Below are 20,201 nucleotides of genomic sequence, written 5' to 3'. Positions count from 1 at the left end.
AGGCTATTGAAGGCTTATCAGGATGTGGCTGCATCTCTGGGGAAGGCAGAAGAGAATAGACAAATGGTTGAGTTCAGGAATCTGTAATTTTTTTAAAGATTTTATTGGACAGACAGAGATCACAAGTAGGCAAAGAGGCAGGTGGGGGAGGGAATAGGCTCCCTGCCAAGCAGAGCCCAATACAGGACTCGATCCTAGGACCCTGAGATCATGACCTGAGTGGAAGGCAGAGGCTTAACCCACTGAGCCACCCAGGCACCCCTGTAATTTTCTTTTTTTAGGATTTTATTTTTAAATAATCTCCATATCCCTCAAGGGGCTTGAACTCATAGTCCAGAAACTGAATCACACGCTCTACAGACTGAGCCAGCCAGGTGGCCCTGGAATCTGTATTTTTAACAGTACTGCCAGAGTGATCCATGGATAGTTACCAAATTATTGTCCAAACTGGGCTGCTTTTGAGAGTCAAAGTGAGCAGTGTTGAAAGTTGGTATAAAACTCAACCCTTAGTGCAGGTAGACTAGATTCTGTCATACTTGTATGATTTTGAGTAAGTTCTTTTAACCCCCTGAGGCTCAAACTTCTTCATATGAAAAAGAGAGCTATGATTGTGCATTTAGTACAATATTCTCTCCTGGCAGATTGCCCCGTGCCCATTTCTTTTCTCTGCAACCTCATTATTTTCGGTGTGCAAGTATTTTGTTTTGTGGAGTATTTGACTCTCAACTGTGCATTACTTTAGGCTTATAGAATGATGCAGAAACTGGAACCTAGCAGAGGTTCCATGAAGCAGAGTATGCTATATGCTTATTTTGCCAGTTTTGTAAAAAGTTTCTCTTTTCTCTTCCCCTGCCACAAGAGATGAGAAAGAAGGTAGAGCCTGGAAATGCACACCAATACTTCTGTGTCAGTCTGTCTGTCTTCTATTCTTCTGCCAGTTCGTCCCAGAGAGTTCACCAAGAATGCCCAAGCTTGCCATGGGCACTGTTGAAGAAAATCTCTCTGCTAGTCACATCCCCTTTCCTTTCTCTGGGATGCTTAATGGATGTTTTAGGGGGCAAGAAATAAAATCTGTTTACTAATTGAACAGCAATGGAATGGGACACCTAGGTGGCTCAGTTGGTTGGGCGTCTGCCTTTGGCTCCAGTCATGATCTCAGGGTCCTGGGATCGAGCCCTACATCAGGCTCCCTGCTCAGTGGGGAGTCTGCTTCTCCCTCTCTGCTCATGCTTGCTCTCTCAAATGAATAAAAACTTCAAAAAATAATAAAAATAGGGGCACCTGGGTGGCCCAGTGGGCTAAATAAAGCCTCTGCCTTCGGCTCAGGTCCATGGTCCCAGAGTCCTGGGATCGAGCCCCAATCGGATTCTCTGCTCAGCAGGGAGCCTGCTTCCCCCGCTCTCTGCCTGCTTCTCTGCCTACTTGTGATCTCTGTTTGTCAAATAAATAAATAAAAAATCTTAAAAAAGAAAAAAAGATATTCTTCTAAAAAAAATAAAAATAAAAAATAATAAAAATAATAAAAAAACAGCAGTGGAAGTGCCTCGGTCCCAGATGTGTTGTTTGGAGCGTGAATCTTCTCACAATCCAATGAATTCTACCCCAGTGGTAACTATTATTAGAGGAGCCCCATAAATACATCATTTACTGTTTGGAATTATGACATAATACAATGCCAAAAATCTACTTTATTTTTCAGAACTCATGTGAAAGACTACAAAGAACCATGCTCACTCTGCAGTGCTGGCCCATCTACCTTTGGAAGCCAGAAACAACTCACCAGGCCTTCAGAGAGGTGACTGGCTGCCCAGTACATCCTACTGACAACTGTGCTCACCCACCCAGGACAAAGGGAAAGATTCCTATTAATGGCATCACATTTAAGCTGGCTGCCATCAGATTTGCTGGGGCAAAGGCTCGCTCACTGAGGACCCAATTCCTGGAAGACTTCTCCTCCGGCGCGCTGCCAGCTCAATCTTCTGAACCAGGTTTACATCCCAGGGATGGGTCACAAAGCTGATGACGGTGCCAGGCACCTCGCTTCCTACACGGCCCACCCTACCAGCTCTGTGGATGTAGTCTTGCAGGGTGAGAGGGAAATCATAATTGACAACTAGCTCTACATGGGTGCTGTCCAGGCCCCGAGAGGCTATGTCTGTGCAGAGGAGTATGTCTTGGGAGCCCTCCTGGAAGGACTGGAAGATGCCTGCCCTCATTGAGGCTGGCATTTGTCCCTGCAGCCTTAGGTGCTGGATTTTGTGGTCATCCAGAATATATCCCAGCCAATTCACAGTGCTGGAGCTATTACAAAACACCAGAACAGTTCCCGAGGGGCTAGACCTGTATGCTCTGTCATGCTGCTTGAGAATCTGCACCAACTCAGTCACCTTCTCTGCTCCCTTCAGCCTCATAAATGTCTGTCTAACATGAGGCATGATGCAGTGGAGCTTGGAGCTGGTGATGGTGGTTAGAGAGTCTGGGCTGGCAACTTTACTTAGCAGTTGGCCTACACCTTCAGGAAATGTGGCCCCCACCAGCACTAACTGAGCTTTGGGATTGAAGGGGTCTTTTAAGTCAGCAGAATCTTCTGCTATATGGCTCTTCTCCAAGATATAGTCCACTAGTTCCAGGAAGCTTTCATCCAATAGTGTGTCTGCCTCATCCAACACCAAGTAGGAGAGCTGCCTCAGAGTGATTAGTTGACCTTTCAGGGCCTTCCACAGAGCTCCTGGAGTGGCCACTAGTACATCTACTGAGGGTTGTTTGGACAGTTGCAGCCGGATCCTACTCATGCCACGACCTCCCTCTAGCTCCCGCACGTGGAGGCCCAAGGAGACGCCCAAGGGCTGGGCCACCGCCCGCACCTGTTCGGCTAATTCTCGTGAAGGCACAAGGACCAGGCCTCGAGGAGCTGGTATACTGTGCGAATCCAAGGTTGGCCGGCCCAAGAGCCGCTGAAGCAGAGGTAGTAGGTATCCAAGAGTCTTGCCACTGCCAGTTTCCGCAGCGCAAAGGATGTGGCGGCCGCGAAGTAGAGGGGGTATGGTGCGCGACTGCACGGTTGTAGGCCGAACGACTTCGGGAGCTGCCTCCTGTAGTGCATGCAGCACGCGGGGTTCCAGACCAAGAGCCGCGAAGCTGCCCTCGGATGGGGAGTTCCGCAGCGCTGGTACCTCATGTTGCGCTCGCTCGATAGAGAAGTAGTCCCTGCGGGAGCGCCGATTCTTCCAACCTCGCGAAGCTAGTGGCGCGCGCTCCCAACGGCCCAGCGTGAGGCGCGCCGGCTGGTTCAACTCTGGCCGCCGCGCCGAGATCAGCAGAGGGCCAGGTCGCGCCAGCACCAGCCGCGGGGAACTCCTCCCGCTTTGCCGCTGTTCCTGCCGCAGCTGTAGAACCCGCGGGATGCGAACTACTGGCAGGGGCTCGTCCGGACCGCGGACCGCTAGGTCCCGTCGAGGTGCCCAAAGCAACCGAACCGTGTTCCGCAGCACCCGCAGCGGCCGCGCCAGAGCCATAGTGCTTTGGTGTGCGAGAGGCGCATGGCAATGACGTCACGGGCGCGCAAGGCCTCGAGGACGGTGTCTGGCACGGCTCAGCAAGGCTCGTGGAGTTGGCGAACCCTGAGGAAGGAGGGAGAGTCTGCAAAGTTCAACTGCGGCAAGGTCTGTAGGTCCGAACAGGGGTTGGCGGCATCCAGACCCGGACCAACCTTGGGGAGACGGGCTCGATGAAGGCAGCCTCTGGGGTCCGGCGCTACGCGGCGGTGGGGGCCTGGTCTTCTGGACGGGGGCGGAGGGCTTCTGGCGATTGGGTGTGCGAGCCTTGCCATACTCCTTTATCGCTCCCACCGCTTCCTTGATGGCTTGTCAGTGCTGGTCTCCTCCCGTAAATTCCGAGGGTGCGGTGGTGTTTTCCCAGATGTGGTCCCCGTGCAAGGTCTGGTGGTAAATGTTTATTGAGAGTCTGAATATATGGTTAGGCCTGGGGGAGAAGACAAGGGCCAGGTGTCTTAGCTCTAGGTACCCCCCCACTTCCCTCGGCCAAGAGCTGAGAGCCCCCAGGGCAAGCTGATGGCCTGTGAAGTGGAAGGTAAGATTTTCAGGCTTTATATCAAGCAGACCTTTCTCTTTGTACTCCCCCCCCCTTTTTTTCCTTTCTTTTTAATTAAAAGGTTTTTTTTGTTTGTTTGTTTGTTTTAAGATTTTTATTTATTTATTTTACAGACAGAGATCACAAGTAGACAGAGAGGCAGGTAGAGAGAGGGGAAGGGAAGTAGGCTCCCTGCTTAGCAGAAAACCGGATACGGGGCTTGATCCCAGGATCCTGAGATCATGACCTGAGCCGAAGGCAGAGGCTTTAACCCTCTGAGCCACCCAGGCGCCCCTTTTCCCCCCTTTTCAGCTGAGATTCACTCTCCATTCTGTTTCCTCCCCTGCCAACTTTTCATCCTGAAGCTACCATTCTTGTAGTACACTCACCTCCACTGGCTTCTCAGATACCTAAATTGTTTAAATAGTGGTGAGAAAGGCCCTTCTAATCTACTGAGTGATCAGATATGTGAGGCTTGCCTCACATAGCCCTGGTCAGACAGAATATTTTACTTGAATTCAGAAGTTCAGGTTGAAAAAAAACCCTTATTTTTTTCTGATTGACTGACTTCTCTTAGCATTATACCCTCTAAATCCATCCATTTTGTTGGAAATGGCAAGATTTCATTCTTTTTTTAATAGTTAATATTCCAGTGTGTGTGTGTATACCAAATCTCCTTTATCCATTCATCTATCAAGGGACACTTAGGTTCCCTCTATAGTTTAACTAGATTTAACTAGCATTGTAAACAATGCTGCAATAAACATAAGGATGCATATATTTTTTTGACTTCATGTTTTCATATTCTTTGCATGAATACCTAGTACTGGAATTTCTGGATTATATGGCAATTCTGTTTTTAATTTTTTGAGAAACTTCCATACTGCGGCTGCTCCAGTTTTAATTTCCACCAACAGTGCAGGAGGGTTCTTTTTTCCTCCACATCCTCACCAATGCATGTTGTTCCCCAAAAGATAAATACTTCTAAAGTTTCAAATGCCATTTTGATACATAAGTAGACTTTCTGGAAAGTTACCATTAAACCATCAGAGGAGAGTTTTGAGTAGTGACAGATGAATAGAGTCATTGGATAGAACAGTGGCTCTCAAGTGAGGGTGACTTTGCCCCTGCCCCACCCCGAGACATTTGACAGAGTTTGGAGACTTTTTCATTTTTTTATTTTTTTAAAGATTTCATTTATTTATTTGTCAGAGAGAGTACAAACAGCTGGAGCAGCATGCAAAGCAGGCAGAGGGAGACACAGACTCCCAGCTGAGCAAGGAGCCCAGTGTGGGACTCAGTCCCAGGATCCTGGGATCATGACCTGAGCTGAAGGCAGCCACTTAACTGACTGAGCCACCCAGGCATCCTGAGCATGGAGACATTTTTAGTTGTCACATCTGGGAAGGTGCTACTGGCATCTCGTGTGCAGAGGCCAGGGATGTTGCTCAACATTGTACAATGCGCAAGAAAGCCCCCAACAAAAAGGATTATCTGGCCCAATAGGTGAACAGTGTGTTGTTGAGAAGCCGTGCATAGAGTATGAGGACTGAAGAGTGGCTGAGGTTACATGTGCTTTTACTACAGGTAGGCGCGTTTGACAAGCTCTTTCACTGGCTCTTCCTCACCCTCAGAATCTGTAGCAAGTATATTGATGCCATTGCTTGCTTTGACCTTGGGATTAGGAATGTTGGGGGCCCCATAGGTCATAAACACAAGAAAAAGTGATTCAAGGGAGTGAAGCTGGAGAAGAGAAGTTTAGAGAGAACAAGACCATCCTTATGGATCTGGGGAATGTGCCAAATGGAAAAGAGATGAGGTGTGCTGTGGGGTGTACTACTCCAGAAGGCAGAACAAGGACTCGTAAGTAATAGGCAGATGCTAAATTTGATAATAAAGAACTGCTGTAACAACTAGAATTGCCCAGATCTGTCTTGAGGGTGCTGAGTTTTCTATCATTGAAAGTTTATATCCAGGCCAGATGACTGCTGGTTGGCAATATGGTAGAGGGGAGTTGATACAAAGGACACTCTAAGATATTGTGATTCTATACTACTTCTATGATTCTTTTCAAGAACTCAGGCTCCTTGTTCCTTATCTGTGTAGCTTCCTGGACATCTGACTCAACAGATTTTATCCACTTCAGATAAAAACAAACTCTTACTTTGCACCAACCCAGAACAGATACACTGAAGGAATTATCAGAAAAGAATAATACATTGGTATGTACTTGCATTTGGGTTCTGCCCAAATATTTGGGGGCAGGGAAGCTGGTTAATATATGGCTGCTTTCTCACCATGCTCAAACCCTGACAATATGATTAGTTCAAAATCTCATAAGGGTTGGAATCTGTCTGAGCCATTCTCTGCTCATGGTCCTTAATTTCTTTTTGTCAGTTCATCAGCCACTAAATAAGGCTCCTCTCTTTTCCTTCTGCTCGCTTTGACTAACCTCTAGTTGTTATTGAGATACGTGTATATTACAGTGCTTTAGAAATAAGAACGTTTTACTTATTGTAGAAAGAATGTAAGCTCCTGAGAGCAGAGGTCTAACTGGTAGTATTTTTTTCCCAGGGCTGCCATGGTAACTCACATTATCTGGTTACTCTGTAATTTTTTTTTTTTTTTAAGATTTTTGTTTATTTATTTGACAGAGAGAGAGAGCACGAGTAGGCAGAGCTGCAGGCAGAGGGAGAGAAGCGGGCTCTCTGCTGAGCAGAGATCCCAACATGGGGCTCTCTCCCAGGACTCTGGGATCATGACGCCAGCCGAGGGTAGCCGCTTAACTGACTCTCTGAGTTTTAAACAGATGCCCTTAGATCTCAGGTGATAATGGTACAGTCATTCATGCATTCATTTATTCATTAGTAAATGTTTCCTAACAGCCTTAGCATGTGCTGGGTACTGTTCAAACAGTGAGAAAAACAGGTAAAATTCCTGCCCTAGTGGAGTTTACATTCTTTTTTTTTTTTTCTGAATTCTTTTTTTTTTAAAGATTTTATTTTATTTATTTGTCATAGAGAGAGAAACGAGAGCAAGCACAGGCAGACAGAGTGGCAGGCAGAGGCAGAGGGAGAAGCAGGCTCCCCGCCAAGCAAGGAGCCCGATGTGGGACTCGATCCCAGGACGCTGGGATCATGACCTGAGCCGAAGGCAGCTGCTAACCAACTGAGCCACCCAGGCGTCCCTGGAGTTTACATTCTGATTTAACTGGTTTGGTGGGGAGAGGGGTAATACCTGGACTTTGTTTTTTGTTGTTGTTGTTGTTTTTTAAAAAATATTTTATTTATTTATTTGACAGACAGAGATCACAAGTGGGCAGAGAGAGACCGGGGGATTCAGGCTCCCTGCCGAGCAGAGAGCCTGATGCGGGGCTCGATCCCAGGACCCTGGTATCTTGACCTGAGCCGAAGGCAGAGGCTTTAACCCACTTAGCCACCCAGGTGCCCTGACACTGGTGTTTTTTTAAAGCCTTTCTAGATGATTCTAATGTGCCACCCTGTTTGAGAATCACAGTTATAAACAAAACACTTTGGGAATTGCGAGGCACTGCAAAAATAAAAAGTGGCTGTTAGTATTCCCTCCCTGTTCCTTCATTATCCTGCCTGCATCAGGACTGTTGTGCAAGTGCTGGCCATTCTCTTTTCGGCCCATGTCATTATGTGCCTACATCATTTCACCCTCTTTCTAACCCATTTCCTTGTCTCCTTCCGGTCTTTCACTCTCCAGCCCATCATCTGTTTTCTGAATGATCTTGCTAAAGCCCAGCCATGGCCTTGTCACCCCTTGACGCAAAAGCTCTTAGAGGATGTGTGTGGCCTATAGCTCATCTCCTCATCATCTCCAGAGTCTGCCCCCCCACTTCATCTCCTGCTGCTTTCTTACCTGAGTCTTGTTCACTCAAGTGATGGCTCTTAGGCAAGTTGCATAAAGGGCTTGCAGTCCTTCACTTGGTAAGCAAGGGAGTGGGGTAGTCATTTGTCTGCTCTGTAACCAAACGAGGTATGGCAAGGCACTTGAAGTGCTCTGTGATAGAGCACATTTGTCTGCGATAGAGCCCTTCTGTGGCTGAAGCATGGGTCATATTGTGGTTCTCATTGCCACTTGACCTGTTAACTTCTTTCCACAACAAACCCTAACACTTATGCTAGATTGTGTTTTCTGTGCTCTGTGACAAAGACCTGGTGATAAGCAAGATGCAGGGCTTGCCTTCCCCTTGTGATGAGGGAGGTAGGTTGACAGTTAGTTGCTCTTATAATTACAAAAGTATATTCCATCCCAGGACAGGAATGAGCTAAGAGGAGATGCCCTTACTCTGTGTTTGGGAGATAAATGTCAGGGAAGGCTTTCTGGAGGAAGTGAATCTGGGTGATGTTCTGAAAGGCTGCTGAAAGTCAGCCAGGTAGAGGGATAGGAATCTGGGTTCTAGGCAGGGGCAACTTGTTCAGAGACTACAGGCCAGTTTGTTGAGAGACAGCAGGCTAGGTTGGGGAACTAGAAATAGTTCAGAAGAGATGAAGCTTAGCATGGGGGAGTTAAGAGGGCAGGGGGCAAGAGATGAAAGATAGGGCTTTTGAGGAAGGCAGGGAGCAGACTTGTTTGCAATGTGAAGGAGCTGGGACTTAATTGTAAGGGCAGAAGGGAAGGCTGTGGAGAATAGGAATATCCTGTCCCAATTTGTGTTTTGAAAGACCCTGCCGGCTGCTGGAAGGAACTTAGGTTGAACACAATGAGCCTGGAAGCAGAGAGACTGATTTGCAGGCTGTCGTCAGTCACCTGATAGATGGCAGTGGCAGAGCCGAGACGCTCCTTGGGCTCAAGAGCTCAGTTCTTCCCGTTTCTTTACCTTCCGCACTTCACACAGTGCCTTCATCCTAAAAGAACTAGTAGATGTCTGTTGATCTAACAATAGACTTCACATGTGTTGAAAGTGTAAAAGCCGGATAGTGAGAGCAGTTAACATTTATTAAACCCTTACTGTTAGGATGCCTGGGTGGCTCAGTTGGTTCAGCCCCTGCGTTCAGCTCAGGTAATGATCCCAGGGTCCTGGGATCAAGTCCCACATCGGGCTCCTTGCTCACCGGGGAGCCTGCTTCTCTCTCTTCCTCTGCGTGCCGCTCTGCCTGCTTGTGCGTTCTCTCTCTGACAAATGAATAAATAAAACCTTAAAAACAAACAAACAAATCCTTAAGTGTGCCGGGAGCTGTTGTGCATCATAGAATTGACTTTTCACAGCATCCCGCCTGACGTAGATTCTGTGGGAGCCTCATATGCCAGAGGGAGAGGCTGAGCCTCCATTAGGTTAATTCATCCACCTGGGGCAGAGTTGGGGTTCCAGTGCACATCTGATTTCAGAGTTTGGAATCTTAATAGAGAGATGCTGTATCACCTCTTTCTCTTGTAAGTATAATAGGTCACTTTAATTTTTTCTTATCTACACATGTTTTGAGTGGGAAATAGGATAATTCTCTGAATATTTAATCCTAATTGACTTGTTTTTTTTTTTTAAAGATTTTATTTATTTATTTGACAGACAGAGATCACAAGTAGGCAGAGAGGCAGGCAGAGAGAGAGAGAGAGAGCGAGCGCCTGATGCAAGGCTCGATCCCAGGACCCCGGGATCCTGACCTGAGCTGAAGGCAGAGTCTTTAACCCACTGAGCCATCCAGGCGCCCCTTGACTTCTGTTTTAACTCTAAATTTGTATTTTAAAGAAATTGCTTTTTAAGCAAGGTCGTAGCCTCTAGGAAAATTTACATGGAAGGGTAAATGGTAAAGTTTTTTTCCATTCGTTGCTTTCCCTGAGTAGTGTTATCTTCAGTCTGAAAGTGTTATAATTAGTGGGATTTTGTATCTATGCAACTGAAGTTAAGGTTACTGTCTGAGAAGATAACCAAAACTGTCAGAAGACCAGCCCTTAAAAGAATGGTAGAGAGAGGAAAAAAAAAAAAAAAAAAGAATGATAGCGAGATCGTCTCAGTTTGTGTGACTGAATTGGTGATCTGGGTGTGATCTTGGGGCCCAGCAAATGGTTGTGAGGTGGGGACTGTCTCTTTTCTTTGAAAGGAAAGGGTGGGGACTGTCTCTTTTCTTTGAAAGGAGTCTTTTTGGAGGCAGGCCCGGTCAGGCACTGCTGGCAGGTGCCAGAGGGAGTTCCCAGACCAACCACCCTCTAGGAGGGTGTGCTTAGCCGCCACAGAGTAAGAATTCAGTCCTACCTTCCTTTCTAAGCAGCTGCTAAGGGCCAAGTACTAGGCTCAGGGCTAGAAACCTGGTAGTAAACTAGGTAGTCATATTCCTGTCCTTGTGGAACTTGTCCTGGTGGCCTAGAGCAGGAGCTGGGGGTTAAACAAGAAACCACACAAATCAGTGTGGACACATGGGGATTGTAACTGAGCTCTAGGGAAGCACAAAGTGTTGCGAAAGCATGTGACCAGGGACCTGAAGTTAGATGGTTGGTCTGGTAGGGAATTGTCTCCAAAAAGGGGACATTCAAGGTCAAGAGGACCTCAGTGTGGGTGTGTATGATTGAGTCAGGGAGAGTCTTCTAGACAGAGAGGATTGATTCCAAGTGCACAGACCCCAGAGCTTAGTGTGGGAGACTTTCAAAGAAGTCCAGGGTGGCCCGGACAAGGAGAGTGAGGGGGAGAGAGGCTCGAGGGAAGCTGGAGATGTGGGCAGGGTCAGGTCATGCAGGGTTTGGTGGGCCATTAGAAGGGTTTGGGAGTTCTCCTAAGCTCAGAGGGAAGCCATTGAAGGATATAAACAAGGGAGGGGGTATTATCAGAATTGCCTTTTTCAAATGCCACACAATATCAAGATAAAGGATAGGAGGGGGTAAGGATTAGATTTGGGGAGACCAGTTAGGAGGCTGGCTTCCTGCACAATGGTGGCACGGGAGATGGAGCAAAGCAGATGGATTAGAGTAATATATTAGAGTTATATTAGAGTTATATTTATATTTTGAGTTATATAGAGTTTTAACTTTATTTCACTATAGTTAGCGATAGATTAAATGTGGGGAATATGAATTAAAGATGAGTAATTGGGTGAATGGAAATGCTAGTTGCTGAAATGGGAAACATTTTCTCTCCATGTATTCGCTTGATTAACACCTTCTCTCCCTTGAAATCTTGAATCAGAAATTATTTCTTGGGGCGCCTGGGTGGTTCAGTCGGTTAAACATCTGACTCTCGATTTCGGCTCAGGTCTTGATCTCAGGTTTGTGAGATAGAGCCCTGTGTCAGGACCCACGCTCAATGCAGAATTTGCTTGAGATTATTTCCCCTCCCTCCCTCCCCCTGTGCTGTATCCCCTCCCTGCACTCTTGAGTTCGCTCTCTTTTTCTAAAATAAATAAAATCAAAAACAAAAAATAAAAAGAAGAAGAAGAAATTATTTCTTAAGGGAAGCCTTTCTCAACCCCTATTCATCCTTTTCCTGCTGGCACAGCTTCCCAAAACCTCATGTCCTTCATAGCACTGTACATTGTCATAATTTCACAAGTATTTGTAAGTTCCCTTTCTATAAGCCTCTCTTCTTCTGTACCTCCTCCTCCTCATAGTGCCAGTCAGTGCTTAGCAGATCATAGGGGCTCAATAGATGTCTGTTGAATGAATTAATGAAGATAGAGGAGGCAGCTTAGGAGCGCAGATCAAGATCTTGTTTTTGCATGCTTAGCATAAGACGTTCTTAAGATACCCGGGTGGGGATGTGTATTGAACAGTTGGTGTAATATGCTGGTGATCTTTAAAGATGCCAATATTTTAAGCCATGGGAATAAGTAAATTTGCAAGGGAGAATGTGTGGAATTAGAAGGGAAGGGGCCCAAGACTAAGGAGGAAACAAGTGAGTAGAGGAGGTGAAACCAGGAAAGACACTGAAAAGCAGGGCAGAGAGTTGGGAGAAAAACCAGGAAAGTATGGGGTCAGGGGGGTCAAGGAAGAGGGGAGGCTCAACCATGTCACTGTACTATTAGTGAAACAAGATTGTGGACAGGTGAGTGGTTGATGCACAACTTTCAGGTCATTGGTGACATCGAGCAGTTTTAGTGGAGCAGTGAGGTGAGGGCCCTGCAGAATGGGCTGAATAATAAAAAAGCAAATGGAAACAGTAACTGAGCAGAGCATAGCATTGGCTAGCTAGCTTCATGACTTTTTAGAGGGGTCCATATTTGCTAAAATAAATGTTAACAGTTCTCTCTGGGATATGGGATTTCGATTTTTTTTTTTCTTTTTACTCCTGTTGGCTCTATTTTCAAAGTATATTTAGGATGTGATCACTTCTCACCACCTCTAATACCAGCTCCCTGGCCTGAGTCACCATCAGTTTTTATGTTGGTTACCAAAGAGCCTTGTACTTGGCCTCCCTATGTTTACTCTGGCCCCCAACAGACTGCTCTGCTCTTTACATAGCAGTCACCATGATCCTGAGAAAACATGTTCAGTCATGCTACTCCTCTATTTAAAACCTGTTACTGGCTTCTATTTTGTGAAGAGCTAACAGCCTGTAGAGTGTCCTTCAAGGCCATATGGGATCTGACTACTGTGTCCTGTCTGCTTACTGCTGAGACGTTTTGTATCTGACTTTCATTACTTTCTCTTTTCTTTGTGTTCCAACCATATTGGTCTCCTTGCTGCTCTCTAACACACCAGGCAAGCTGCTGCCCTAGGGCCTTTGCACTGGCTGTCTCTTCTGCTGTGTATTTTTTTTTTTTAATATTTTATTTATTTATTTGACAGAGAGAGAGATCACAAGTAGGCAGAGAGGCAGGCAGAGAGAGAGGGGGAGGCAGGCTCTCTGCTGAGCAGAGAGCCCAATGTGGACTCGATCCCAGGACCCTGAGACCATGACCTGAGCCGAAGGCAGAGGCTTAACCCACTGAGCCCTCTTCTGCTGTGTATTCTTCCACTAGATACCAACTTGGCTAACTCAAGTCTTAGCTCAAATGTTATCTTTCCATTGAAGCCTATCTTGATTTCCCTATTTAAAATTTTATATTTTAACATAAATATTTTCATATAAATGTTTTTATGTTTTAATGTAAAATATACAATTAATATACCATGTATTTGTATTTTTCCTGCTGGGAGTGTGGGGTAAATGGGTGAAGGTGGTAAAAAGACAGGAACTTCTGGGGCGCCAAAGTGGTTCAGTTGGTTAAAAGTCTGACTCTTGATTGCGGCTCAGGTCATGATTTCAGGGTTGTGGGATCGAGCCCTGTGTTGGCTCTGTGCTTAGCGCAGAATCTGCTTGTTCCTCTCCGTCTTCTCCTCCCCTCCCCCCTCTCTTTCTCTCTAAAAAAAGAGAAAAGAAGATATGACTTCTAGTTAGAAGAGAAATATGTTCTGAGGATGTAATGTACAACATAGCAACTATAGCAACATATTTGAAGGTTGCTGAGAGTGGATCTTTTTAAAAAGATTTTATTTATTTATTCAGGATGCCTGGGAGGCTCAGTTGGTTAAGCGGCTGCCTTCGGCTCAGGTCATGATCCCAGCGACCTGGGATCAAGTCCCACATTGGGCTCCTTGCTCAGCAGGGAATCTGCTTTTCCTTCTGCCTCTGCCTGCCACTCTGTCTGCCTGTGCTCACTCTCTCTGACAAATAAATAAATAAAATCTTTTTAAAAAAAAATATTTATTTCTTTGTTTGAGAAAGAGAGAGAGAGGGAAAGGGAGCAGGGGGAGGAGCAGAAGGGGAAAGAATGCCAAGCTGACTTGGTGAGTTGAGTGCAGAGCCCATTATGGGGTTCTGTCCCACAACCCTGAGATCATGACCTGAGCCGCAACCAAGAGTTGGATGCCCAACCTACTGAGCCACCCAGAGACCTCACTAAGAGTCAATCTTAAAGGTTCTCATCACAATAAAAAGAATTATTAATATATGAGGTGATAGATATTAACTTACTGTGGTAATCATTTTCTGGTATATACATATATCAAATCACTATGTTGTGCACGTTAAATTAATACATTATATGTCAATCACATCTCAGTAAAATGGGAAAAACTTTTTTTTTTTTTAAAGATTTTATTTATTTATTTGTCAGAGAGAGTGAGCACAGGCAGACAGAGTGGCAGGCAGAGGCAGAGGGAGAAGCAGGCTCCCTGCTAGGCAAGGAGCCCAATGTGGGACTTGATCCCAGGACACTGGGATCATGACCTGGGCCGAAGGCAGCTGCTTAACCAACTGAGCCACCCAGGCATCCCTGGAAAAAACTTTTAACCCAGCCCCAGTGTTTTCAATTTCCTTTCTCCCTGTTTTTTAACTCCATAGCATTACCAATTTTCCAACATGCTATGTAATTTGTTTTATGTTATTTTTTTGCCTTTGTTCCCCTGCTAGAATAAAAACTCTGTTAGAGCAGAAATTTTTCTGTTTTGTTCTCTAATTATCCCAAAAGACTAGGACAGTGACTATCCCAAACTAGGTATATAATTATTATTCTTTAGATGGATGAATAAACATGCCTGGGGCACCTGGGTGGCTCAGTGGGTTAAGCCGCTGCCTTCGGCTCAGGTCATGATCTCAGGGTCCTGGGATCGAGTCCCGCATCGGGCTCTCTGCTCAGCAGGGAGCCTGCTTCCCTCTCTCTCTCTCTGCCTGCCTCTCTGCCTACTTGTGATCTCTCTCTCTCTCTCTCTGTCAAATAAATAAATAAATAAAAATCTTAAAAAAAAAAAAATAAACATGCCTGATTTTTATGACCAGAGAAAAGGGAAACAAAGTCCTATGTGTTGGATAGAAGAAGAAAAGTCTGCCCTGGATAACAGAGAAGATTTTCTTTTTGTGGATTTCAGACTCTTGTTTTCCCTTTCTGTAGGCTTTAGCAGAGGAAGAATGATTGAGCATAGCCTCTCATTGTGCTACCGCAACAAACTCATCTTAGCCCCTATGGTTCGGGTGGGCACCCTTCCAATGCGGCTGCTGGCCCTGGACTATGGAGCGGACATCGTGTACTGTGAGGTAAGAGGCTCCTGATTTTCTCGGAGGGCTTTGCCACCAGTGTGGCCTCCTTGTCTGTGGGTGGGAGTGGTCAGGAGTTATTGGGGGCAGAATGGGCACTCACTTCACAGGCACTCTCTGAAGGCTGTGGGAGACAAACATGACACTTGGGAGTTCTCTGGGCCCTGTTCAGGGTCACGAGCCTGGGCAGCATGGAGGCCTTGTGGGATCCCTGGGCTGGGTGATTAGATGAGTGTTGTATCAGGTCACTGCCCTGGACTCCGCACGAGTGAATAGACATTCGTGCATGTGTGAATGAACTCAAGGTTAGGAAGAGGAGTAAAAGGAGCAGGGAGGCTGGATGGGGTTGGTTTTGAGAGCCACAGGGTTTTCTGGTGGTCGTACCGAGTGGGTTGCCTACATCCTGGCTGCTCTGGAGCGTAGTAGGCCTTTACACTCAGGCTTAGAAAGTATTTTCTAGGAAAAACAGCATTACAGAAGTAGCTGATATTGCATAGTGTTGGGGTGTGAGCAGTGTTTCTCTGGTGGGCATATAACAGAATTATCTGGAGAATTCTCACCCACTCACCATCCCCAGTCCTGATATGTCTCCTCAGTGTGAGTGAGAAGTTGAAGAAGAAGCTATTCAAGTGCTTCAGATACTTCTATCTTTGAAAGGCATTGCTGGTGGGATGGGGACCGTGGCTATAAAAGGGCAGAACAAGGATCCCAGTGGTGATGGGACTGTTGGAACTGTTCATGGAACTGTTCTGTGACCGAACTCTCAGTGTCAGTATCCTGCTTGTATTACACTATAGTTTTGTAAGATGTTACCATTGGGGAGGTTGGGCAAACAGTACATAAGAGTTCACTTTTTCTTTTTTTTTCTTTTTTTTAAAGTAGGCTCCACGCCCAGCACAGAGCCTGATGCAGGGCTTGAACTCATAACCCTGAGATCAAGACCTGAGCTGAGATCAAGAGTGGGATGCTTGGGCGCCTGGGTGGCTCAGTGGGTTAAGCCGCTGCCTTCGGCTCAGGTCATGATCTCAGGGTCCTGAGATCAAGGCCTGCATCGGGCTCTCTGCTCAGCAGGGAGCCTGCTTCCTCCTCTCTCTCTGCCTGCCTCTCTGCCTGCTTGTGATCTCTCTCTGTCAAATAAATAAATAAAATCTTAAAAAAAAAAAAAAGAGTTGGATGCTTAACCAACTGAGCCAGCCAGGCGTCCCTGGGAGCCCACATTCTTGCAATTGCATGTGAACCTCCAATTATCTCAAAATAAGGGAACTTGGGAAGAATATACCCTAATGTACTGGATGTTTGTATGTGGGGGGACAGGTAAGTAATTTATGATAGAAAAGTAAGAGTGAGGCGCTTGGCTGGCTCAGTCAGTAGGGCATACAACTCTTGATCTTGGGGTTGTGAATTCAAGCCCCACATTGGGCTTGTAACCTGCTTAAAGTAAAATCTTAAAAAAAGTTAAAGAGTGAGAGAAATAGGCAAATTAAGAAGGTGTCTCAGGGAAGGCAAAAGTCAAGTCTGTCAAGTGTGATAGATGATATAGAGAAATCCATTGCAAAAGGACCAAAAAGGTGATTGCGAAACCTGACGATTGGAGGACACTGTGGCACAGAGATGGAAACACTTGGTGGGGGCAACGGATTGCGGAGTAAGTAGCAAATGAGGAAGTAGAAACAGAGGTGCCCACTACCCCTCAGGAATTCAAGAGGTGAATGGAAGAAAAGAGTATGTGCAGGTAGGGGAGATGAAGGAAGCTGGGTGAAGGGAGTTGTTTCTAGGTGACTTGTATATTTGCAACGTAAGAGAAAGCACTTTGCCTTGAGGTGAGGGCTGAAGATTCAGCAAATTGGTGTGGGGTGGGTAGGGAGAATGGGCACTGGGAGATTTGCCTGGCAGCTCGGTCTGCATAGTCATGCTGTTTTTCAGCTTTATGGGAAGGAGAACTACAGAGCCTGAGGGGATGCCCATGGCTGGGGATTGGCATGCTGCTGTCTGTAGCCAGGCAGGGCCAGAGCCATCTAGGGTGCTAGCAAAATGAAGTGGGAGAGAGGGAGCGTGTGTTGTCCACATGTGGGAATCAGAAAGCGAGGTGTTTCGGGTCATGGGTGTAGGACCTGACTTCTAAGAGGTTTGTTGAAATAGAGGCAAGGAAGTCCCAAGAAATGAGAGCTGGGCATCCGTAAGCCTTCCAACCAGCCAGAATTTGCCCAGGGCAGGGAGGAACCTGTGTCCAGAGGCCAGTCGCAGGGGAATGTGGTAGTACACTCAGCAGTGTTTATCTGGTCCCTCATCCTTCAAGCCTCTATTCAGGCCCTCAAGTGGTCAGCTGTGGGTTAAGTGTGGCCTTTCTTAGCCAGCTCCCTCCTGACCCTCCAAACTTCTTGGATTTCGAAGAGGATTGGGAGGATGGTCTGTGAGGACTCATGGACTGTGAGGGACTGCAAGGACTCATGGACTTAGAGCCTGAGGAATGGGGACCAAAAATATAAGTCCCAGAGAGCTCAGCAGTTGTTTTGTTGCCTGTGATGCCCCCTTCAGCATGCTTGGTGGGTGTTTACTCTGGGGAATCAAGACGGCTTATAAACGGATCGGCCTCTGCCAAAGTCAAGATGACTTATAAACAAACCAGCCTCTGCCAGAGGACACTTAGGCCTTCCACTCAGGAAGAGCAAAGGCAGGCTGGCCGGTGGACCCTTGCTTAGCATTGCTAGGTGGCTAGGGAGGGCCAAGTACTAAACTTGGCACAGTATGGTGCCTGCTGCCCCCTGGTGGGCCTAGTGTTGCTGTGCAGGCCCGCTGCCTGCATGATCTTCTGGGTTCACATGAGGTGGTCCAGCTGTGGTTTTAGTTAAACCGTCCCACCCACCTCACAGGACCAGAGTAAAGGCTCTAGGAAATACCAGGCATGCACGCACCTCCTTAAAAGCTCTGCAAAGCCCTCAGCAGCTCAAGGTGAAGAAAGGATGAAGAAAGGATGAACTAGCTTAGCAGAAGTCTGATTCCCCACTAAGTTCTGCCTTAATTGATACGGGTTTTCCAGGAGTCCCTCAGATGTTAGGTAGCTATTCCTTTTTATAAAAACAAGCGACTGAGCGCTGGGGTGGCTCAGTTGGTTAAGCAACTGCCTTTGGTTCAGGTCATGATCCCTGGGTCCTGGGTTCGAGTCCCACATGGGGCTCCCTGCTCAGCAGGGAGTCTGCTTCTCTCTCTCCTTCTGCCTGCCACTCCCCTGCTTGTGTGCTCTCTCTCTCGCGCTCTCTCAAATAAATAAATAAATAAAATCTTTAAAAACAACAAAACAAGGGGACTCCAGTTGCCCAGAATGTAAGAACACACGTACCTATTAGACTTAAACCTTTTACTAAATAAGACTAAGGGAGGAGGCAGTGTTCTGAAGAGGCCCTGGTTGCCAGAATGGGTACTTAAAATTTGTTTGTGCATGTGGTAAGAAAACACATAAAATTTACCATTTTAGGGGCGCCTGGGTGGTTCAGTGGGTTAAGCCTCTGCCTTCAGCTCAGGTCATGATACCAGGGTCCTGGGATCGAGCCCCGAATCGGGCTCTCTGCTCGGCAGGGAGCCTGCTTCTTCCTCTCTCTCTCTGCCTGCCTCTCTGCCTACTTGTGTGCCTACTTGTCATCTCTGTCAAATAAATAAATAAAATCTTTAAAAAAAAATTTACCATCTTGGGACACCTGGGTGGCTCAGGTAAAGGGAAAAAATTATTAAAAAGTTGCCTTCGGCTCAGGTCATGATCCCAGGGTCCTGGGATTGAGTCCCGCATCGGGCTCCTTGCTCAGCGGGGAGCCTGCTTCTCTCGCTGCCTCTGCCTGCCTCTCTGCCTGCTTGTGTGTACTCTCTCCTGTCTCTGGCAAATAAATAAAAAATCTTTAAAAAAAATTTACCATCTTAACCATTTTTGAATGTGTACTTTGGTAGTGTTGAGTTGTGAAACAGATCTCTAGAGTCTTTTCATCTTCCACTACTGAAACTCTATGCACATGAAACAACTCCCCCCCACCCCACCTCTCTAGGCCCTGGTAACCACTCTCCTATTTTCTGTTTCTATGAATTTGACTACTTTAGGTACCTCATAGAAGTGGAAGCATATGCGATACTTGTCTTTTTGTGACTGGCTTGTATCACTTAGCATAATGTCCCCAAGGTTCATCCATGTTGTAGTATGTGGCAGGATTTCCTTCCATTTTTAGGCTGAATAATAGTCCATTGTATGTATATGCCCCATTCTGTTTATACATTCGTTGGTTGATGAATATTTGGGTCCTTCCACATCTTGGTTATTTTGCATAGTGCTGCTATGAACATAGGTATGCAAATATCTCTTTGAGAGCTTGCTTTCAATTCTTTTGGATATATATATCTACAGGGTGGATTGCTAGATCAGGTGGTAGTTCTGTTTTTAATTTTTGGAAGAAACTCTATACTATTTGCCCTAAAAATTGCACCATTTTACAATCCTACCAATAGTGAACAATTTCTCCATGTCCTTGCTAACACTTGTTCTGTTCTGTTGTTTTCCTTTTCTTTCTTTTTTAAATAATAGCCATACTAATGGGTGAGAGGTGATAGCTCATTGTGGTTTTAATTTGCATATCTCTGATGATTAGTGATGTCAAGTATGTTCGTATACTTGCCAGCCATTGCTGTATAATCTTTGCAGAAATTTTTATTCAGGTTCTTTGCCCAGAATTGGTAATTTCTTAAAACTTAAAAAAGAGGGATGCCTGGGTGGCTCAGTTGGTTAAGTGACTGCCTTCAGCTCGGGTCATGATCCTGGAGTCCCAGGATCAAGTCCCACATCGGGCTACCTGCTCAACAGGGAGTCTACTTCTCCCTCTGATCCTACCCCCTCTCATGCTCTCTCTCAAATAAATAAATAAAATCTTTTAAAAATAGAGTTTTACCCACTTAAAAAAAACCTTAAAAAATCAGATTTATAGAAAAGTTATTGTATGTTTATACTTCAATAAAAAATAAAAAAAATTTTGTAAAGGGAAAAAATTATTAAAAAGTTGCATACACACCCAGATTAACCTATGGTCAACATTTTTGCTTGATTTGTTTTATCATTTGTGTTCTATCTAATGTATATATTTTTTCTCCTTAGACTAATTTTTTAAACTTTTTT

General features: G+C 45.9%; 2 protein-coding genes across 4 annotated transcripts in view; one reads left to right on the top strand and one right to left on the bottom strand.

The window, feature by feature from the left end:
• Positions 1-1,668: 1,668 nt before the first annotated feature.
• On the bottom strand, positions 1,669-3,542 carry DDX28 (DEAD-box helicase 28). The gene has a single exon (XM_044255887.1). The coding sequence runs from the start codon at positions 3,513-3,515 to the stop codon at positions 1,896-1,898; it is 1,620 nt and encodes a 539-aa protein (XP_044111822.1). The 5' UTR covers positions 3,516-3,542; the 3' UTR covers positions 1,669-1,895.
• A 24-nt stretch (positions 3,543-3,566) lies between these two features.
• DUS2 (dihydrouridine synthase 2) overlaps positions 3,567-20,201 on the top strand; it is a 51,997-nt gene continuing 35,362 nt past the window's right edge. The window contains exons 1-3 of one of the 3 annotated variants that reach the window (XM_044255889.1): positions 3,790-3,936; positions 6,196-6,311; positions 14,913-15,055. In XM_044255889.1, the coding sequence (XP_044111824.1) occupies positions 14,930-15,055 (126 nt within the window). In that variant the 5' untranslated portion in view covers positions 3,790-3,936; positions 6,196-6,311; positions 14,913-14,929. Of the gene's footprint in view, positions 3,663-3,789; positions 3,937-6,195; positions 6,312-14,912; positions 15,056-20,201 lie in introns of those variants that run through there. The other 2 variants (XM_044255890.1, XM_044255888.1) reach the window with 2 other exon arrangements.

Source organism: Neovison vison, chromosome 7 (genome assembly GCF_020171115.1).
Source record: "Neovison vison isolate M4711 chromosome 7, ASM_NN_V1, whole genome shotgun sequence".
Taxonomy (NCBI): domain Eukaryota; kingdom Metazoa; phylum Chordata; class Mammalia; order Carnivora; family Mustelidae; genus Neogale; species Neogale vison.
Note: the sequence above shows the minus strand (reverse complement) of the source record. Positions and strands in the feature narration are given on the sequence as shown.

Excerpts from the sequence above, each read along its gene's own strand:
- DDX28 (XM_044255887.1), bottom strand. The coding sequence starts at position 3,515 with ATGGCTCTGGCGCGGCCGCTGCGGGTGCTGCGGAACACGGTTCGGTTG.